Source organism: Pseudorca crassidens, chromosome 3 (genome assembly GCF_039906515.1).
Source record: "Pseudorca crassidens isolate mPseCra1 chromosome 3, mPseCra1.hap1, whole genome shotgun sequence".
NCBI lineage: Eukaryota > Metazoa > Chordata > Mammalia > Artiodactyla > Delphinidae > Pseudorca > Pseudorca crassidens.
Genome location: NC_090298.1, coordinates 160,288,921 through 160,310,567, shown reverse-complemented (window position 1 = coordinate 160,310,567; position 21,647 = coordinate 160,288,921). Strand labels below are relative to the sequence as shown.

Sequence of the window (21,647 nt, the reverse complement as noted above, 5' to 3'; positions counted from 1 at the left end):
CTCTCGCCAGGATCCCAGCCTGATTCGACATCCAACTTCCATTTGTATAAGACCGGCTGTGTCACGAGTCGAACCTGGATAGTCAGGATCTGGTTTGGGACTCAAGATATGAGCCTCAGTTTCCTCTGCTGCAACATGAGTTTTACCACTCTAGTTCTCGACCTCCCTGGGATGCCCTCAAGGGTTGTTGAGTACCAAGCGCGTGGGCCCTGGCGTCCCCAGACCTGGCTTCAAATCCAGTCCCCAAGTGGGCCGTCTGTGTGAGCCTAAGTTTGTCCATCTGTAAAATGGAGTCAACGACCCCGCAGGCTTGTGTGTAGATGGAACGGGAGGGAGGTGGACGTTTCCAAAGAAATGCTACGAGGGGGCTGTTTTCCAGTAATCTAATGTGTTTTCTAATTCATCGTTTTTGTGATGCTCAGATATCTATTTATTAACGTGAGTGGTGGGGGTGGGGGCTCAATATTGTTAAGTAAAATTCAGGGGACAGATCGTGTGTCCTCAGTGTGTGCAAGAGACAGTAGGGCAAAAGTTAGGAAGTAAAGGTGAGGAAAATCTCATTCTCTTGGGGAAGGAAACCATGGAGTGTGCATTACCCCCCTCTGAAAGCTGAACTGAGAAAAACACTGGGGAAGTCCCTCCCAGAACCTACTCCGGAAGCAGCTGGAAGTCTTGTGATGTGAAGCTGCCAGGCTCCAGTGGACAGATGGCTTTTCTGGCAAACAGAGGAAGGCAGTAAAAGCTCTACTCTCAGCTGGGAAACTTGATACTAAGGTAAGAATTTGGAGCAAGTAAACAAACCCAAAGGCCCACAGCAAGCTGAAAAAAAAAATCTGTGGCATATCAGAAAGTGTTACTATCCTTAATATACAAAGAGTTATTAGAGATCATTAAGAAAAATATAAATTCTCCTGAAGAGAAAAGTAGGTAAAAGCTATGAACAGGCAATTCAGTAAAAAAGAAAAGAAAAGAAAGGAAAACACAGAAACACACATACAGTGGTAAAGAATCCACCTTCCAATGCAAGGGACATGGGTTCGTTCCCTGGTCGGGGAACTAAGGTCCCACATGCCACAGGGCAAATAAGCCCAGGCGCCTCAACTAGAGAGAGAAAACCCTGATGCCACAACTAGAGAGAAACCTGCACGCCACAACAAAAGATCCCACATGGCACAACTAGGACCCGACAAAGCCAAAAATAAATAAATAAATAAGAAACACACAAACATATTAATGGTCAATAAACATATTTTCAGGTTCAATGTAGTCATCAAAGAAATTTTAAATAAAACAATGCACTCTGTGTGTGTGTCTATCAAACTGGCAGTTTTTCCTTTTATGAAAATTTCTAGTGTTTGGAAAGGAGAATATGTATAAATGCTGCTGGTGAGAGTGTTAAAAGGCATAGCCTTTCTGGAGAGGAGTAAGGCAGAGGTGTGGGGATTATACAAGCCTTGAACTGGTACATATGCTTTGACTCAGAAATTCCACTAGTAGACATTTATCCATTGAGAATGACGATGAATGTGGGCAAAGCTTCAGCTCTGGAACGTCCCTGGAGGAGGCAGTGGGCAGAGTGGCTAGACCTCGGTGCTGGAGCCTGGTTGCCTGGAGCAAGTGCCTCTCTGAGCCTCAGTTTCCACATCTGTAAAATGGAAAGTGTCATAAGGATGCCAAAACATTTGGACACATCAAATGCCTGACACATAATAAATACCCAGTAATTGGAAGCTTAGCGAGAATAATTTAATAGAAATATAAAAGCACCCAGAAGATAAGTGTGCCACAGAGAGAAGTGGAGGTTCACAGAGAAGCTCCTAAACACATGAGAAGACTCTCCACCTCATCCCCAATAAGACATGCTCATTAAAATGATGCCAAGACCACATTTTTTACCCAGAAGATCTGGGAAATCCCAAGTCGGCTGACAGCCTGTGGGGAAATGGGCCACCTCCACACAGATGAGTGGGCACCAGGTGAGACCACTCTGATGGAGAGCACTCTCAAGACTGCTATTGAAATGACAAACATGCATGCTCTAAACCCTGAGATTTCACCTTGGGGGATTTACCCCCTTGCATGAAAAGTATGTAAAAGGTCGTTCGCTATGGTGTTAGCTGTTAGTGCAAAAGATTAGAAGCAAAACCCCATCATCAATTAGATTCTGGTTAAATAGATTAAGGAGCCCATCCACAATCCTTCATCCCCAGTTGCAAATCCCCAAATATTATGACACCCAGAAGTCTTTCTAAGATTGTTTAATCTTCATGTATCCCAGTGAGTGTGGATATTCATCAGTTTATCTGCAGCAACTGACTAGGAGATGCTGCCCCCAATCAGCTAGGGAGTGTATTAGTTAGCTATTGCCACATAACAAACGACCCCCAAAGTTAGCCACTGAAAACTATACACGTTTATTATCTCAGAGTTTCTGTGGCTGAAGAATGTGGGAGCCGCTTAGCTGGGTGGATTCACAAAGCTCTCATAACAATGATACCCAAGGGGGTTGAGGAGCTGAGAGCCGCTCCAGAATACCGGCATCTGCCCTGGGTCCTGAACATCCAGATTATAAACATCTTGCCCGCTGGTCCGCTTCTAGTTGGACCAGTTGCTTTCTGTCCCATTTCAGTGAAATGTTTCAGAACATTTCATGAAATGTTCATGAAACATTTCAGTCTTAGGGATGGAGTTCAGGATCCCTGCACCACCAGCAGCGACAGCCTCAGCCCTACACACATTTACTGCTGCAACAAGGAGGTCTCTGTAGGGTCCTATAGTAGGAGGCCAGGCTGCCCTGGCCCTGAGCACAGCTCCATGCACCCATTGTTAAGGTGAACCCAAGGCTCCCATCACCACTATCTCCCCCACCAGTGCTGGGAACTGGTAGCCGTTGGGAGAGGCCCTATAGAGCCCTGGCAAGAAGAGATGGGATACAAATTCATATGCATGTCAGAGGATACCTCTGACACTCAGGCACACTCCTTGGCTCCCCATTGCCCTAGTTTACCATGAGCTTGGCCAACCGGGCCAAGTCAGGAGACAAGGTGCATACTGTTCCATCCAGGAACCCACACTCACAATTCTCTTGTATACCCCACACAGGCCCCCCGACCCTGGCAATTCACTGGCATGGGCCAAGAACCTGTGAGGTCCCCACCTGTTTCTCCTTGGCCCCATGGAAGCTCCGAGCGGCCATCCAGAGTGCAGGACATGTTGCTGGCACCAAGGGCTTTTTTCAATTCTAAAATAAGAGATAGAGACTTCCCTGGTTGCGCAGTGGTTGAGAGTCTGCCTGCCAATGCAGGGGACACAGGTTCAAGCCCTGGTCTGGGAGGATCCCACATGCAGTGGAGCAGCTGGGCCCGCGTGCCTCAGCTGCTGATCCTGCACTCTAGAGCCCGCGTGCCACAACTACTGAAGCCCACGCGCCTGGAGCCCACGCTCCACAGCAGGAGAAGCCACCACAGTGAGGGGCCCACACACTGCAGCAAGGAGTGGCCCCTGCTCGCCACAACTAGGGAGGGCCTGCACGCAGCAACGAACACGCAATGCAGCCAAAAATAAATAAATTTAAAAATAAAATAAAGAGATAGGGCTTCCCTGGTGGCGCAGTGGTTGAGAGTCCGCCTGCCGATGCAGGGGACACGGGTTCGTGCCCCGGTCCAGGAAGATCCCACATGCCGCGGAGCGGCTGGGCCCGTGAGCCATGGCCGCTGAGCCTGCGTGTCCCGAGCCTGTGCTCCGCAATGGGAGAGGCCGCAACAGTGAGAGGCCCGTGTACCGCAAAAATAAATAAATAAATAAATAAAAATAAAGAGTTAAACCCCCGGACACACCTGGATAAGCCCCAGAATCCCAGGGCTTCCATGAATTTTCCCAGAGAGGCCACAAGAGGGCAAAGCATGGAAGAAATGTCTCAACCAGGAACCCTAAACAAGTGGCTCACATGAGCCTCTCTCCACACCTGTGCCCATGGCAGACATTGCTAGCCGATCCCCACACCTTCACTGAGCCTGGATTCTACCTACCCCACCTTCCAGGACAATGCTTCAAGCAGACATCACAAATCAATTGAGGATGGAAACACCCCACCCCCACCCCACCTTCAGTACAAGTAGAACTTCTAGGAATGGAAACCTGTTTCTGAAAAATTTTTTCCAATCAGAGATTAGTCTTTTTCCATGTAAAATGGCCCCTATTCTAAAGGAACTCGGTTCTTTTTGTTTGGCCTCAAGGACACTTCTCACCCTTACTTCCTGGCTCCCAGAACACTGCTATCTCTGGGTTTCTCCCACCTCTCTGACTACTCCTTCTGCATCCCTTCTTCCTCTTTGTGTCCTTCAAATCCAGGCTCTTTGGGACTCCTCTCCTTTCTCTCTACACCATCCCCAGGGTTGTGGTCCCTCCCATGCACCCAGTGACACCCCAGGCCAACAACAACCTCTGACTTCCGTCTCATCCTCATGCCTGGGCTCCGTCCCCTTGGTTGCTGCCCCTGCTCGAGTCCATCCTTTGCCCCCCAGGACCAGGCCCTCAGCCTCCTCCCTGGCTTCCAGTCTAGCCACTGTTGCCCTCTTGCTCACACACCCTCCGTGGCTCCCTATTGCCTGCCACAAAATGTCTAAACTCCTCTGCCTGTCATTCAAGGCCCTGCACGTCTGCCCTGGCAGCCTGCAGCTTCCTCTCCTTCCTTCTGTGTCAGCTGTGACATTCCCTGAATAACCATTACACATTGCTCATTCCCCTGTTAGTACACGTCTCAGCAGTCATAGGCATTGGGTCAGGAAGGAACAGACAAGGCAGGAGGAAGAAGAGACAGTCAGGAGCCTCTTTCCAGCCCAGGAAATCCTAAGAGGCCTACCCCAAGTCCACGTACTCTTGAGGGCTCAATGCCAGCCCAGAATAAAACATGGAGAGGTTGTTGAATGAGTAAATGTAAATGTCTATCCCCAGTTTTTAAATTTTGCCTCCCTTCTCTCATCCTAAGAACTCCTGCATATCCGTCACAGCCCCACTCCAATGCCCCCTCCTTCAGGGAGCTTCCATCACTGCCCCTCTAGGCTCGCCCACCCCAGACCCCCTCTGTCCCAGTCCTGGCCCTTAGTCAAAGGACTAGTGTTCACAGGTAGTGAGAGGTGATGGGGACCCTGGTAGGGCTCAGTATACACAGCCAGGGGTCACCAGGCTCCCCTGAGCCATAGGGGGTGGGGCTCACCTCGATTGATCCTCTGCAGCAGGACCCCCCGGATGACATCCTCATAAATACCCTCAATGGTCAGAGCAGGGCTGCCCACAGCAAGGATGTCCCCTTCGAACTCAGGCAGCTCCTGTAACCGAGGCAGGTGAGGGGCTGGGCTGGAGGGGTGGGCTCTGTGTGACATGGGTTTGAGCCCCAGCTCTGTCACTGATTAGCTAGGAAAACCTGGGCCTCAGTTTCCTCATCTTTAAAATGGACTCCTTGACTCATTATTCCCTCGGGTTGTTGTGAGAACTGGTGAAACAAAGCACATCACACCTCAATGGGAATAATACAGGTGTTTCTGCTGGGACCCCTCACAGTCACTTCCTGCCTGACCCCTGATGCAGACCCCTTCATGGTGCCCCTAAGCCTGCGTAGCAAGGCCCCTGGGACCTCTCCCCTCGTCTACTTCCTACCCCATTGTTCGGTAAGCTCCAGCCACACTTGCCTATTCTCTGTTTCTCCAACACACCAGGCACAGACCTACCTCAGGACCTTTGCACATGCTGTACCCTCTGCCTGGAATACTCTTCCCCAGGACATGGCTCATGCCTTTAGTTCACTGCTTCTCAAGCATCATCTTCTCAGAGACAGCCCCCCTAACCACTCAGCACCCTCACCATACACACACATACACTCCCCCTCTGCCTCCTCCCTTCTCTGAAGCCTGTATCACCTGCTGATATGTGATGCATGGGACCCCACGCCAGCTCTGCAGACACAGCATTGTCATGGGAGAAGCAGAGGGCATCATGAAGTCCCAGAAGAGCCATCCAACCCAGCCCCTGGGCTCAGGGAACAAAAGTCTCTAATCATCAAGGTGGCTCTATGAGCCTCACAGAAAGATGCTTGGTTGCTCTATAGGACCCGTCCCCATCAGCTCACCGCTTTGCAGCTCAGCTCCAGCTGGCTCAGCACGAAGGGCAAGAAGATGCAGAGCAGCCAGCCATGGATGAACCGCCTCCGCGCTGAGCCACTATCCGACTGGAATTTCTGCATGACACACACGGCAACTGGTCTCACAACCACCCGAGCACCCAGGCCCACTGCCATGCCCTCCCCGCAGACCTCACCTTCAGCACGCGCCCCCTGACTTTCTCCAGCTGCTGGGCAGCCTGGTCACAGTCCAGAGCCGTGGTCAGACATTGGTCAGCCAGCTGCAGGAAGGTGGCCACGGCGTCAGCCATGAGCTGTGGGAAGAGATGCTGGGATGAACCCTGGGAATCCATGCTCTTTCTGGGCCCTACGCCTGCTCGGTTGAACCCTTCTCAGCATCCAGCCTGCCCTGACCAACTACTTCGCTCCAACCTCCTTCTTGTCCCAAGAAACAGCACTCTCTTCCTCTCAGGACTCGGGGGTCATCCATTCAGTGCCAGGATGCCCAGCACGGGGATCAGAGAGCTGTCCACAGTCCAGGCTCCTTGGCTGAGCACCCTTGTGCAGTGTACAAACTGAACAACCGTGCCGGGCAGCACTGGGTCTTCTCAGTCCCCGTCTCTTTCACTCACCATGTCCATTAGCACGTCCCAACCCCTTGGCTTTCAAAACACACCCTGCTCCTCTCCACCAACCCATTCTGGTTCAGACCTCCTCCCTGCCTCCTCCACTTCTGCCCCCGACAGCCCCTGCTCCCCAGGGCAGGCAGGGCTTTCTAAAAAACCTTGAATCTGGCCATGCCCCGCCCCTGCTCACACACCTGCTGTGACTCCTGTTGCCCTTGGACAGAGCCCAACCCCCTGAGCCCCACACTCAAAGCCCTGACCCATCTGCCCCCCCACCTCGCTGGCATATCTCCCACATCTATGCCCTGCCTTGAAATCTACAAGCCAATGTCTCTAAACTGCTTCACTTTCCCCAAATGTGGACACGCTCTCACACCTCCCAGGGCTTATCCACACTGTTCCCTCCATCCAGCACATGCCCCATTCCCATTCCTCCCCCAGCTGCCCCAGCCTGGCAGTCCTCTCCTCCTGGAAGCCTTCCCAACCCTGGAGATGGATCAGGTGCCTCCTCAGGGTTCCCGTAGCACCTTGCGTGTCCCCATCACAGCCCTGTCCATCATGTGTGATTACTGCCTGCCTGGTCATGAGCTCATGTCTGCATGACACTGGGGAGTCCAGCGAGGGAGGGCCAGGTCTGTCTGGGTCATCGTGGTCTCCCTGGCACACACTCGGCACCTACTCATTGGAGGCTGCCATCCTTGCCTCACTTCCTCCCAGCCTCCCACTCACCCTTACCTGCTGTGCGAGATCCTGGGCCCCAAACACCAGGCTCTGAGTTCCAAAGAAGCCAAATGGTTCTGCCAGCTGCCCCAGGCGCCCCCGGCTCCGCTCCGCCTCTCGGTAGCAGGTCTGCATCAGCTCTGGGTCCCATGGCATCTCCCCAAATGAGTAAACCTGTGTTCCCATAGCAGTCAGGTAAGAAAAATACCACCAGCCCATGGAAGAGCAAGGCTAAGGACCTCATAGACAGTTCATCGAAGGAGAAACACAAATGGAAACACATCCCGCCTCAGTTGTCACCAAAATAATGCATAATAAAAGTAACTGTGAGGTATGGTGTGATGGACATAAAATGGTAAAACTTGGAACAAATGATAACATGTGGTGCTGGCGTGGCTGAGGGGAAATGGGCACACTCAGCCCTTGTCCCACCTGATGTTCTCTTTGCGCTGGATCCTGCGGCTGCAGAAGTGCAATAATCCAAGGTATTTGCCCTCAAACTGCTCACAGAAAAGTTGGAGGAGACAGAGTGTAGACAAACAACAGTAGTGGTGAGTTAATACTCCTGTGAGGAGGGAAGCACGCGCAGCTGCAGATGCAGAAAGGACCAGGGAAAGTTCCTGGAGGAGGTGATTATGAAATGGAGATGTGAAGATTAATAAAGGGAAACCTCATTTAAAATAAAGTCATGGGAGTTCCCTGTTAGCCTAGTGGTTAGGATTTGGAGCTTTCACTGCGGTGGCCCAGGTTCAATCCCTGGCCGGGGAACTGAGATCCCACAAGTTGCGTGGCTAAATAAATAAATATGAAATCATTAAGCCCTGAAAGGGGCGGGGGGGGGCGCTCTCGTGCACTGCCACTCCTTGCCCTCTGCAGATCCCAAACTGGAAGAAGGTTACTACTTTACCACTCCAGCAGGAGGAAGATTTTCTCCTTATGCAGTAACAGCCCCAACCAATGAGAAACTACCACCACTCAGCCAATGAGAAACTGTCACCACCCTGAACTCTCGCTTTTCTTCAATGGACTTTCCTTGAGAGCTGCCCCTCCCAATTTTTTCCTTCTTCTCTATAAAGTAATGTTCCTCCCCTTCGTTTGCCAGACTTGCCTCTGGTTTTGCCATAGCTTGCACGTCCCGAATTGCAATTCTCATGCTAACCTCCCTTCCCAAAATGTTCTGCTGATAAAATAACTGGCTGTTTCATTTTAAAGGTCAACAGACACTTAACGAGTGGAAGGTTTCTTGGCACAGAGTATGCTCTCATTTAATATCAGAAGAAAAGAGCTGACCTGCGTGTTGCAGAATTCTGTCCCAGGGAATGGGGTGGGCTGTGGCCAAACAAGGCAATGGGAGGAGGAACAATTTGTAGGGAAGGTGACTCCAGATTGATGTCACTAAAATGCTAATCTTGTCATCTTACTCCTTCCCCCCATGTTATAAACCGTGCCCCAGTGACCATAGCATAGTGGACCACCGTAAGTAAAATGCAGCTTAGAAGAAAGTTCAGAGATTTTTAAGAGAAGGTTTTCAAACAAGAAAGATTCAAGGTGCATACAACTCTTCTATAAAGTTAACACACTGCCCATAGGCCCGATGAAACACGACCCACTGGACCTCACCTCCTTCCGCAGCCGGGTGCTGGAGGGGCTCCCACGCAGGTGGCGGGACAGGCGGTCCATGCCCTGGGTTAGGAGGGTCTGCACTGCCGTGAGTTCAGCTTCCACGGTGCTCAGCAGCGTCTGCGTGACCCGGGGCAGCTGCGCATCCACCTTCCTGCGCAGGCACGATTCGAGGGGACCCTGGACGTTGGCTGCGAGTGGAAGACACTGGCCTGGATCTCCTCCTCGAGGTGCTCCGCAAATTGGGAGGTGGAGGGTACGGAGTGAGGCCATGGGCTCAACAGGGTAAGGTAGACGGGAGCCCTGACTTTGAGCCCCCTCCTCTACCCCATTATACAGAATAGAAAACCGAGGCCAAGTGCCATGGGGATCGGCTCAAAGTTGCACACAGAGGCAGAGTTAAGATTCCAACTCTGTTCTCTTTGTTACTGAGCTGAGTGAGAGCTATCTCCGCTGTCTGACTGGACAACCCACAACTGGAGTCAGGCCTGATACCGCCAAGGCCTCTGCCCCTCTCCCCACCCAGTCTTGGTCTCCGGGCTCACCAGCTCCATCCCTGGCCTTCCCGCCTCCCAAGCACCCGCCCTCCCTCTTTTTTTTTTTTTTTTTTCCGCCGTCCTCCCTCTTGACCCCGTCTAGAAATCTAGTCTCACCACCAAAGCATCAAGGCCTCGCCCATTTTCCCACTTAGGCTCCACCCTTTTCTTCTCCGGCCCTGCCTCCACCGGGTCCCAGACCTTGGGCCCCTTCCCTTACACCCAAGCTGTTCCCCTTCTTCCTCTCACGCTCCCGGCCCCGCCCCTCACATCCAGGCCACGCCCCCGGACCTCACCCTGCAGCCTCCCTAACACGCGCTCCCGCAACTTCAGCAGCTGATCTACGTCTGGGCGGATAGTCTTCTCCAGGGCGGCGAGCAGCTCCTCCTTTTCGGGCTGGAAGGCGCGGAGCCCAGTGGAGGCCCCGGCCAGGACTGCAGCGTGGACGGCGTCCAGTAGCTGCCCAGATCAGCCGAGGGGACCCCACACGGGCCAGGGACGCCGTAGAGAGACGAGATGGGGCGAGGGTAGGAAGACAGAGAGAAGACAGACGCACAGAGATGGGCGGAGAGGTTGGGCGACAGTCGCAGGGAGGGCGAAGCTGAGCACCCCGGTCCGGCTCCTATCCCCATCCGCGGCCTCCCGCGTGTCCCTGCCCCACCTCCTCCACCGCATGTGTACCTTGGCCCAGGCCCAGGCCCGAGCGCGGCCGGCCCCGCGCAGGCCGGGCAGGGTCTGGGCTCGCAGCGCAGGCAGCAGCTCCCGCATCAGTACCGCAGTCAGCACCTGCGGGAGAGGTGACCATGGGTGCTTCGGTGGGCCGAGAAGGGGTCAGGGGGGTCCCGGGTGCGGCCTTGCGCGGCACTGACCTCGGCGTCCGAGCCTAGGGTCACGTCGTCGTCGCCAAAGTGGCCTTGCTGCTGCCGGTAGAGCCGTATGGCGTCCAGGAAGGCACGGGCGGCTGGGGCTTGACTTCGCTGCAGGACTGAGGGGCGGCTCCTCAGTGCCCGTCCACCCCTCCCCTGCTCTCAGGCTGCCTGGCTCCCCGTCGCCTGAGAAGGAAGCCCTCCGCCTCCTCGCCAGGTCCCAAACAGCTAAGTCTCACCCACTTCCAGACCTCTGCGCAAAGGAGTGCCCTCCGCCGGGAACACGCTCCCCTACGTTTATCACCAGCCCATAAGGGGCCTGTGTACCACTTTGGAAAAGGCATCCCGGGCAGGCAGTCACAGCCCAGATCCCACTGCGGTCTCCAGTTGCCTCTCCAGTTAGGTACGTTTGTTCAGTCAACAACCTGCCCAGATGTGTCAGTCCTAACTCCTCTTCTTCACCTGGCTGGCCCCTCATCTTTTTTAGACCCCAGTTTGGACATCCCCTCCCTGAACCCCCAGGCTAAGCTCCCATGGTGCTGTGCCCTCATTACAGCCCGGGCCATGCACACCTGCCTGTTTCCCCTCTGTCCTCCCCCACGATCCATTTTATAAATAAGGAAACTGAGGCTTGGAGAGGATCCCACAGGCAGCAGGAGCGGAACCCTCCGACTCCAGACTCTGTGCTCCACCACTGCCTGCCCTTTCCCAGGACCCACCTGTGCCTCGAAGCCGGATGCCGCCCTGCAGGGCTAGCCTCCAGGCACGCTGCACCTCCGCTGTGGCTGCAGAGAAACAGAGGTGCCGGCGGAAGGGGTGCTGCAGGAACAGGGGGAAACTGACAGGCATTTCCAAGAGGCGGTCAGGCTCTTCCTGTGCATGGTGTCCTGAAAGCAGAGGAGGTCGCATCTTCATTCACTCTAAAATCATTCATTCACTAGGAGACAATAACCATGAAATGTGTAGAGAACCCTTACTTCAGCTCAGTCCCAGGAGGAGGTGTGCCCAGGGCAGACATCAGTAATCCATCCCAGCACTGTTTCCCAGCCTCAGCAACATGCTTAACACAGCAGCCCTAGGCAGCCACCAACAATCTCTCCTAGCTGGCATGTGGTCTGAGCCCTGCTTGCTGTGGGGTGCTGGAGTCAGCTAGGCCCAGGTTCAAACCTGGCCAGACCATTTTCTAGCTCTTTGCACAGATTTTCATCTCCCTGAAAAAACCTCAGTTTTCCTACCTGCAAAATGGGCTAAAAAGTGATACCAATGACCTAGAACTGTTGGGAGGACAAAAATGAGTGAATTTATTTTGATGAATTAAATTGGAGTCTCCCAAATCCTCAGTGTTTTGTTCAGATTTCCAGAGTGATACATACAGACTGCAGTAAAATGCAATACTGCAGAAAGGGCTTCCCTGGTGGTGCAGTGGTTAAGAATCCGCCTGCCAATGCAGGGGACACGGGTTCGAGCTCTGGTCCGGGAAGATCCCACATGCCGCGGAGCAACAAAGCCCATGCGCCACAACTACCGAGCCTGCGCTCTAGAGCCTGCAAGCCACAACTACTAAGCCCACGTGCCACAATTACTGAAGCTCGCGCGCCTAGAGCCCGCACACCGCAGCAAAGAGCAGACCCCGCTCGCTGCACCTAGAGAAAGCCTGCACAAAGCAACGAAGACCCAATGCAGCCAAAATAAATTTAGAAATAATAATAATGCAGAAAAAGGTGGACGTCCCTTGTCATCCAGCCCTTCGATCACAGCCCCCAGAGATGATAATAGCTGTTAACAGTTTGGGGGACATTATTCCAGATTTTAAAATCTGCACAAAGCTGTATGACGTGCTTTTTTTTTTAACAATGTGGAGTTTTCTGGTTTATAACTGGCCTTTGGGCTCCTGCATATGTCTGGGACACCTTCAGAGGCTGCACAGCTTTCCTTCCTGAGGGTCGGCTGTAATTTATTTAATCAACCCCAAAGGATGCGTATGTGGGTGGATTCCCATGTTTTCGACATCATCAGCATTTCTGCAGACGGTTCTTGTTGCTACATCTTCGCCTGATTAAACAGCAGGATAGCTCTGCAGTGAAGCAAAAGGTGTAAATTCTGGCTCTGTCCCTTACTAACTGTGTGACGGCCCTTGGCCTCAGTGTCCCCCTCTGTAAAATGGGGTGGTTAGTGATGGGGCTGCCTCCTGGGCAGATTCAAGGAGATGATGCAGGCCCTCATCAGATGCATGCCAGCCCACTTACGCTGCTCCTTACCTATTCAGAGAGAGAAAGAGGAGGAAGAGGAAGGGGAGGAAGGGGAAGGGAGGAGAACCATCCTGGAAACACTGGACGGACCAATTACACGCTGTAACAAGTCTGTGCAATTTTCCTGCCCACCACTGTCCATCTCCCCACATGCTTACTGACACCATATTTTATCGTTTTTACCCTTTGCTGCTTTGATTCTGGTCCGGTGACCTAACTCCTTCACCCTGACAAGAATGGGTGTTTCTCTTTCTAGAGCGAGGCTGCTCACCCAGAGGCAATGCTGCCCCCAGGGACACTTGGCAATGTCTGGAGATATACTTGGTTGTCGCTCTTGGGATGCAGAGTGCTACTGGCATCTGGTGGGTGGAGGCGAGGGATACTGTTCAGCAACCTGTGAAGCACATGGTGGCCCCCACTGCAAAGAATGATCTGGCCCCAGTGTCAACAGTGCTGAAGTAGAGAAACCTGCTCTTGGGGTCCCCGGGAGCCTTACCTGAGGGTTCTGGGCAGAGAGTGTCCAACAGGTGGAGGTATTCACTCTGGGAAGTCAGGACTGTGTACCCTGTCAGGACCACGGAGCCCAGGGGACGGTCCCCATTTTCATATTCCTGCAAAAGGCATCCAAAGAACCGTTTTGGGACAGGTCTAAACTGTGGCTTCCATATCCCAGTGTGGGATCAGGGGAAGGTTTTGGGTTAACTGGGGAAATCCTCCACCCTACCTCCATGCCGCCACCCTCCCTCCTTCTGCCCACCCCTCCCTCAATCCCTCCTTCCTTCCCTTCCCCATAGTGGAGCACCCAGCACCTGCTATGCGCTAGGCCAGTCCCAAGTGCTATATGAGGACTAACCCATTGAATCCTTACAGCCCCACGTGGCGTGGACCATCATCATCCCATTTCACAGATGCGAAAACTGAATCCCAGAGAGACAAGTGACCTGCCTGAATTCCTCAGCTGGAAAGCAGGGCACAGGCGGCATGTGCAAAGGCCTTGCATGGTTTCAACCTCAGCTCTGCTGATGACCATGAGTGAGCCCCTACCCCTGGCCTGGGCCTCAGTTTATCCACCTGGCACAGCAGGAGATGTTCGCCCACCCAGGGCCAAGCTTACAGGTTGGCCCTACTTGATGATTGAAGAAAGGAGGGGGGCTATGCTGGGAACTGGACCCCAAACCCACACTGGGGAGGGTGGGATGGAGACGCCAGAGGTAGATGGGCTGCAGGCCACTCACTCACCTCCCTGTGCCTGAACCACTCCAGGCGGCCGTCCCCACGCAGGACACAGAAGATTGGCTGCCACTGAGGTGGGTGGCCCTGCAGCTGGGTCAGGGGCCCTCGGTGCTCCCGGACTCGGGGCAGCTTCTGTGGGAGGAGGGGTGGGCGGATGTCAAGAACATGGGCCAGTTTCCCGGTGTCCAGACCACCTGGACAGCTCCTCCTGTGTCCCAGGTGCCACCAAGTACAGTAAGTCCCCTACATACGAATGAGTTCCGTTCCGAGAGCGAGTCTGTAAGTCCAATTTGTTTATAAGTCCAACAAAGTTAGCCTAGGTATCCAACTAACACCATCGGCTATATAGTACTGTACTGTAATAGGTTTATAATACTTTTCACACAAATAATACATAAAAAACAAACACACAAAAAATAAATAAAACATTTTTAATCTTGCAGTAGAGTCCCTTGAAAAGTACAGCAGTACAGTACAACAGCTGGCATACGGGGGCTGGCATCGAGTGAACAGGCAAGAAGAGTGACTGACTGGAGGAGGGAGAGGAGGTGGGAGATGGTAGAGCTGAAGGATCGTCAGCAACAGGAGATGGAGGGCAAGCTGCAATCTGACTCACGCCTGACGCTGATGGAACGCCCATTCACATCTTTGAAAGTTTGCAACTTGAAGGTTCATATGTAGGGGACTTACTGTACAGGTGCTTGGGCACTGCTGGTGTGGTGTTATATTCTTTATCAAGCATGCTCACAGCCTGCACTTCCAACTATGAACTGAGGCAGACACTTTTGTTATCTCTTATTGACTTGCAAGCGGACCCTTCCCCAGTTGAGCCTCAGATGAGACCCCAGCCCTGGCCAACATCTTGACTGCAGCCTGTGAGAGACCCTGAAAGAAAGGACCCAGCAAAGCCCCATCTAGATTCCTGACCCACGGTAACTGAGATGACAAACGTGTTGTTTGAAGCACTGATTTGGTGGTGTATTTTTACACAGCATAGCTAACTGATACAGGTGGGATTGCTAGGTCGTGGAGCAGGTGTAGTTTTTTTATTTTTGTTTTTTTTCAGGTGTAGTTTAACGTTATGAGAAATGGCCAGGCCTCTGCCCACAGACCCCTCCCTCAGGCAAGATGGGACATCACCTTGTTTCGTTTTCTTTGTCCCTCTTCTCACTTCCTGGCCACCTGAATTGTGTGCGGTTGTTTCACCAATGGTCCCAGAGTAGCTCCTGCTACACAGTTGGTGCTCGGTAAATATCTGATGACTAAATAGACAGCATTTGTGATGTTCTGATTCTTCAGCGGGTAGTGGGAACTCAGAGGTTTATTAAATGATTCTCCATCTCTCTTCCTAAGTCTGAGATTTTTCATAGTAATAGTGTTAAAATGTTATAATAGAAATGATATACATAATGCAAATAGATAAAACTAGTATTAAAGAAAATGTTTCAACTGAAGCGAGGGGAAATCCCTCCACGCTGCTTGAACCCCAATGTCAGCTGTTCCCTGGCCCAGGGGGTTGGGACCAGCAGGAGACAGAAGGTGCAGGTGGAGGCGATGCCCAGGCCCCATGATGCCCCAAGCGGGACAGGGGGAGTCCCAGGTGGCAGGGGGCTCTGTCCATGGCGTCACAGAGCCCCCACCCCAGGGCAGGCACAGCTGGGAGAAGGGGTGTCCAAGAGAGGAAATCTCAGAGCCCTGATCAGGACAGGGGACCCAGTATCCCTTGTAAGGAGTCTGGGCTCTGGGTTCAAATCTCGCCTCTGCATCTTGCTGGCAGTGTGACCTCAGTCAGGTCACTTCACCTCTCTGTGCCTTGGTTTCCTCATTGGTCAAAGACCCATCCCCTGGGCTAGTGAGAACTAAGTTGTACAGGGCACGTGGAGATCCTGGACACCATTTGCCAGCTCAGGAGACCTTTGGAGCTGGGGCTGGGCAGCTCCAGGCTATTTTGTTCCATCGATAAGCCCTTCCTGAGCCCCTACCAAGTGAAGGCACCATGTGGGCACAATGGGGTCAGGGGGAAGGGGAAATAAGGCTTGGACCCTGTCCTCACAAAGCAGACAGATGGAGGTGGCAGACGTGTGAGCCCGGGCTGCGTCGGAGGAGCAGACAGACAGGGGTTCCAGAGGAGGTGCCCAACTCAGGTGGGGGGAACAGTAGTCAAGGAAGGCTTCCTGGAAGAAGTAGCAGACGAAGTATGGGATAGAATGGGGAGGGTGGCACATGCAAAGGCTTGGGCGTCCAGTGGGCATGCTGTGCCCTTGGGTGATGCACTCAGCCAGGCCACACCTTTTCCAACTTCAGAGCTTTCGCATTGCCTGTGCCCTCTGCCTAGAATGCCCTTCCCACTCTGGGCTTCAGGTCTGGCTCCTTCTCATCCTTCACGTCTCAGCTCAGAAGGACCTTCCTACACCCCAGCTTCCAGCCCCCAACACCGCCCTTCATTTTGTCTTCCTAGCACCTGTCAGAAGTTATCCTGCATCCTGATATGTTAACTTGACAACAAACTGGTCATTTCCCCCAATTAGACTGTGAGCCCCGGAGGGCAAAGCGGGATCTGTCTCAGTCACTACTGTGTCCCCAGCATCCAGCCAGGGGTGTGGCACGCGGTAAATGCCCAGTGAATGTTTGCTCGAAGAATGAATTTTGGGGACATCCCTGGTGGTCCAGTAGTTAAGACTCCACGCTTCCACTGCAGGGGGTGCGGGTTCGATCCCTGGTCAGGGAACTAAGATCCAGCATGCCACGCAGCATGGCCAAAAAACAAAAAATGAATGAATTAAAAACAAATTTTTAAGCATTTATTATTATTTTATATATATTATATATTTATTTATTTATTTATTTATTTATTTGGTTGCGCCGGGTCTTAGTTGTGGCAGGCGGGCTCCTTAGTTGTAGCGTGCATATGGGATCTAGTTCCCTGACCAGGGATCGAACCCAGGCCCCCTGCATTGGGAGCTCGGAGTCTTAACCACTGCACCACCAGGGAAGTCCCAGAATGAATTTTTAATAGTCACCCCAGGTCGTGGCACCAGCAAGGACAAAGGTGTAAGGAGGGACCCTCAAACGAACGAACAGCCTCCCCAGCCTCACCCACTCAGCACCCCCTCCCCCTTTGCGGCACCCACTTTGCTGTGCAGCAGCTGGCATCCGGCTGGCTCCTGGGGGCCCAGCTCTCGGGAGATCTGCCACAGGACCGAGGCTGCCAGCTGCCCGCGGTAGCAGGGCAGGAAGTTCCTCAGCAAGGTGTCTACCTGGCCTGCAGGGACAAAAGGATGGTGAAGTGGCTGAATCAGGTCCCCCCCAACCTGCCGGAGGTGGGGGCAGAACAGGCAGAGAAGCCACTTACGGATTCCTATCCGCACCCCAAAGTTGCCCCAGAAGACATGCTCCAATTCCATTCACCTTTAACCCTCCATTGCCTGTTTTTATCCACATGGGGGTTGGTGGGGGGTGGGGGAGTTAAAGGATTCAGGCTTTATTTATAAACGATGTACAACACACCTTAAATGTATAAAGCATAGAAATGAATGAGTTTGACACATGTACACACCCGTGACACCATCACCGTGACCCAGATAAAGAACAGATCAATTGTACCTGAACGTTTCCTTCTGCCCCTTACTGAGGGAGGTTTTCAAAATCTTTTAAAAACCTCACCCAGCACAAGTGAACTTTCTGGGGTGACAGAAGTATTCTGTATCCTGATCTAGGAGGTGATTACACAAGTGTTAAAGTTCTTCAAGCTGTTCCCCTAATATGTGTGCACTTGACTGTGTGTAAAACACATCTATCTTGCTGCCTGGAATGTGGATCCGATGACTGGAGCTTCAGCAGCCATTCTGAGTCATGAGGTGACCTCAGGCACAGAAGCCACGCATGTTAGAACCATAATATGGAAGGGGACGGGTTGTCTGACTTTTATCAGGCTGCCTGCCACTGTTCCCCTCTATAGGAGAGAGAAACAAACCTTTATCTCGTTTAAGCCACTACAGAAAAAGAAAATTCCAACACTTTGCAGAGTAGCTTATTGAATCCATTCACGTAATGACAACTTGGCCTTGTTTCTTAGTCTAGATCATGAGCCCCCCCCTCCATATCCCCAGTGCCCAGCACACCGTAAGTGCTCAACTGTGTGTGTGGAGGATGGAGGACACTGGCCCTTCTTTGTCTCAAATCAAGAACTGTGACTTAGTCCCTGGGGGTCCACACTGAGGGGCCTACTGGTCCTTGCCCACCTGGGAGGATCATCCCACAAGATCTGGCTGGGTTTGGGGCACTTCCCACCTGGCCCTATGCCCTCCACCCCAAACCCATGCCCTGAGTAGGTTTACCAGATTTACCAAATAAAAGTATATGACGCCAATTAAATTTGAATTTCAGGTAAATAACGAGTACATTTTTAGCATACGTATGCCCTCTTGCAAAATTTGGGACAGACTTATACTAAAAAAAGTATTCATTGCCTCTCTAGGATTCACATTAATAGGTCATCCTGTGTACCTGACAACCCAGCCCTAAACCCCACCCGCCAAAATCTCGCTCTTTCCCAGTCCACTCACCCCTCAGGTGCTGCTGCTGTCGCTTGTCCAAGGGGCTCGAGGGCCGCCCACCCATCCTGCTACTGTGTCCTGGGCTCCCCTGAAAGTGAAGTAAACACCCCCCTCCTCCCCACAACCCCCCAGTTCCTCAGCTCAGGGGCACCCTGGGAGCAAGGTGACCTGAGGGGCCTGGATGCTGCAGAGACCAGTGCCTGGGGTCAGAAGCCGGAGCATGGTCCTGGTGTGGTGTGGGATGCCTGCTCCCCACCCCGCCCCGCCCCTTGCCCCACCCCACCCTGCACCTGTGTCCTCCCAGTTCCCCTGTGGCAAAGTGCCCTAAACTGGTGGTTTCTGTAGGGGCTGCCCCGGGTTGGGGGGGCACGGGGTGGTGGGAGACAAAAGTCCTAGCTGGCCTCGGAGGACGGATGCAGGGCAGATATCTGGCAGGACCTGAGAGCAGTTGGTGTGGGGTGGCAGGGAAGGGGGGCTGGGCAGAGATGAGGCAGCTAAATCCTGTACCTACCCCTTGCCGGGTGACTCTGGATCCCAAGAGGATCCAGCCCAGGCCCAGCACCAGGCTGGGAAGACAGAAGCGGACTGACACCCCGGGCCCCTGGGGTCAGTGCCGGGGTCGTGGGAGCGGGTGGGGAGCCGCTGCTGTGCCGTGGACTCGTGGGCTGTTTCCCTTTGGTTCCTGCTTTGCCAGTCCATTCTCTATCGGCGCACAAAGCCCTGGACTGGATCGGATTAGTTGGGTCTTCCCACTAGTGGCACCTGCTGTTGCCCAAGCACGGCCAGGCTGCTTTCCTTCCAACCCTCTACTCTGCTTTTCTCAATCTGTTTCCGCTCAGCCCCGCCCCACTTCCTCACTCTCACATCTGAGTGATCAACCCAGACAAGACGTTGAAGGAAACTTCGCTTTCTGTGGTTTCACCTTTAAGGTTTCAATTCCCACGTGCCTCTCCCACCAGCCTCCCCTGGTCCCTGGAGCCGGGCAGAGCTGATGGGTGGGACATGAGCAGATGCACTCTGGGCCAATGCTGCAGTCCTGACACAAAGCAGCAGCACCTCGGAGCATTCAAGGCTCTGAACAGGACTGCAGCATGGCCAGGTGCAGAGGTCACGACTGGCCCTGGGTGTGCAACGGGAGCTCGGCCGAGTGAGTGGGCAGGGGATTGAACTGTGTCCCCCAAAAGGATATGTCCACGGGTCACTATCAAAAAAACAGAAAACAGGGGCTTCCCTGGTGGTGCAGTGGTTGAGAGTCCGCCTGCCGATGCAGGGGACACGGGTTCGTGCCCCGGTCCGGGAAGATCCCACATGCCGTGGAGCGGCTGGGCCCGTGAGCCATGGCCGCTGAGCCCGCGCGTCCAGAGCCTGTGCTCCGCAACAGGAGAGACCGCAACAGTGAGAGGCCCACGTTCCACAAAAAACAAAAAAAAACAAACGAAAAACAGAAAACAAGTGTTAGCGAGGATAAGGAGGAATTGGAACCCTTGGGCACTGTTGATGGGAATGTAAAATGATACAACTGCTGTGGAAAACAGTACGGAGGCTCCTCCGAAAATTAAAAATAGAACTACCATATGCGCTATGACCCAGCAATTCTACTTCTGGACGTATATCCAAAAGAACTGAAAGTAGGCTCTCGAAGAGAGATTCATCCACCCGTGTTCACAGCAGCATTATTTACAATAGCTAAAACACAGAAGCAACCCAACTGTCCACTGACCGGTGAGTGGATAAGTAAACTGTGGTACATCATATCTTAAAGAGGAAGGAAGTTCACACACACTACAACATGGATGAACCTGGAGGACATTATGCAGAGTGAAATAAGCCCGTCACAAAAAGGCAAATACTGTATGATCCCAATTACACGAGGCACTTAATAGTAGTGAAAATCATAGAGACAGAAAATAGTACGGTGGTTGCCAGGGCCGGGGAGAGGGGAGCATGGAGAGTTAGTGTTTAATAAGTACAGAGTTTCAGATTTACAAGATGAAAAGAGTTATGGGGACGGATGATGGTAATGGCTGCTTAAAACTGTAAATGTATTTAATACCACTGAACTGTATACTTAAAAATGGTTAAGATGGTAAATTTTATGTGTATTTTAACACAGTTTAAAAAAAAGAATATGTCCACATCCTAACCCCTGGAACCTCAGAATGTGATCTTATTTGGAATAGACATCTTTACAGACAAAATGAGTTAAGGATCTTGAGATGAGCTCAGCCTGGATTTAGGGTGGTCCTATATCCAATGACAGGTGTCCTTATTAGAAGACGACAGGAGGGAGGGCTTTCCTGGTGGCGCAGTGGTTAAGAATCCGCCTGCCAATGCAGGGGGACACGGGTTCGAGCCCTGGTCCAGGAAGATCCCACATGCCGCAGAGTAACTAAGCCCGCAAGCCACAACTACTGAGCCTGCGCACCACAACTACTGAAGCCTGCACGCCTACAGCCCATGCTCCGCAAAAAGAGAAGCCACTGCAATGAGAAGCCCACGCACCCCAACAAAGAGTAGGCCCCGCTTGCCACAACTAGAGAAAGCCCATGCGCAGCAACGAAGACCTAATGCAGCCAAAGATAAATGATAATAAATAAAGTAAATATTTTTAAAAATCTTATCTATAAAAAAAAAAGAAGAGGACAAGAGGGAGCTCCCTGGTGGCCTGATGGTTAGGATTCTGGGCTTCCACTGCCGTGGCCCGGGTTCAATCCCTGCTCTGGGAACTGAGATCCTGCAAGTCGAGTGGCATGGCCAAGAAAACAAACAAAAGAACAGACAAAAAAAAAAAAAAGGAGGACAGGACACAGAGAAACACACAAAGAGAAGACCATGTGACAACAGAGGCAGAGATGAGTGATGTGTCTACAAGCTAAGGAAGGCCAAGAATTGCCTGCAGCTACCAGGAGAGAGACCTGGGATAGATTCTCCTGCAGAGCCTCCAGAAGGATGTAACCTTCCTGACACCTTGATTTTAGACTCCTGGCCTCATGAACTGTGAGACAATAAATTTCAGTTGTTCGAAGCCACCTGGTTTGTGGTACTCCACTATGGCAGCCCCAGGACACTCATCCAGGGGGCCCTTCCCTGCCCTCCACGTGCTGGGATGAGGGCTGCAGGTCAGGC

General features: G+C 52.6%; 1 protein-coding gene across 7 annotated transcripts; it reads right to left on the bottom strand.

Moving 5' to 3' along the window:
* Positions 1-371: 371 nt before the first annotated feature.
* NIBAN3 (niban apoptosis regulator 3) lies at positions 372-21,570 on the bottom strand. 7 transcript variants are annotated; one of them, XM_067733181.1, is made up of 15 exons: positions 18,531-18,641; positions 17,097-17,227; positions 13,972-14,097; positions 13,229-13,343; positions 11,203-11,370; positions 10,487-10,602; positions 10,299-10,403; positions 9,914-10,076; positions 9,082-9,272; positions 7,477-7,635; positions 6,313-6,429; positions 6,125-6,232; positions 5,216-5,327; positions 3,143-3,241; positions 372-769 (listed from the first exon to the last, which is right to left on the bottom strand). In XM_067733181.1, exons 1-15 carry the CDS (start codon positions 18,583-18,585, stop codon positions 558-560), a joined length of 1,977 nt encoding a protein of 658 aa, XP_067589282.1. In that variant the 5' UTR covers positions 18,586-18,641; the 3' UTR covers positions 372-557. The 7 variants fall into 7 exon arrangements, 5 of the variants coding, with proteins under 5 accessions (XP_067589282.1, XP_067589280.1, XP_067589278.1 ...); XM_067733179.1 differs by lacking the exon at positions 372-769 and adding an exon at positions 841-1,645 and having other exon boundaries at positions 3,158-3,241; positions 18,531-21,570; XM_067733177.1 differs by lacking the exon at positions 372-769 and adding an exon at positions 841-1,645 and having other exon boundaries at positions 3,158-3,241; positions 17,097-21,570.
* Positions 21,571-21,647: the final 77 nt, after the last annotated feature.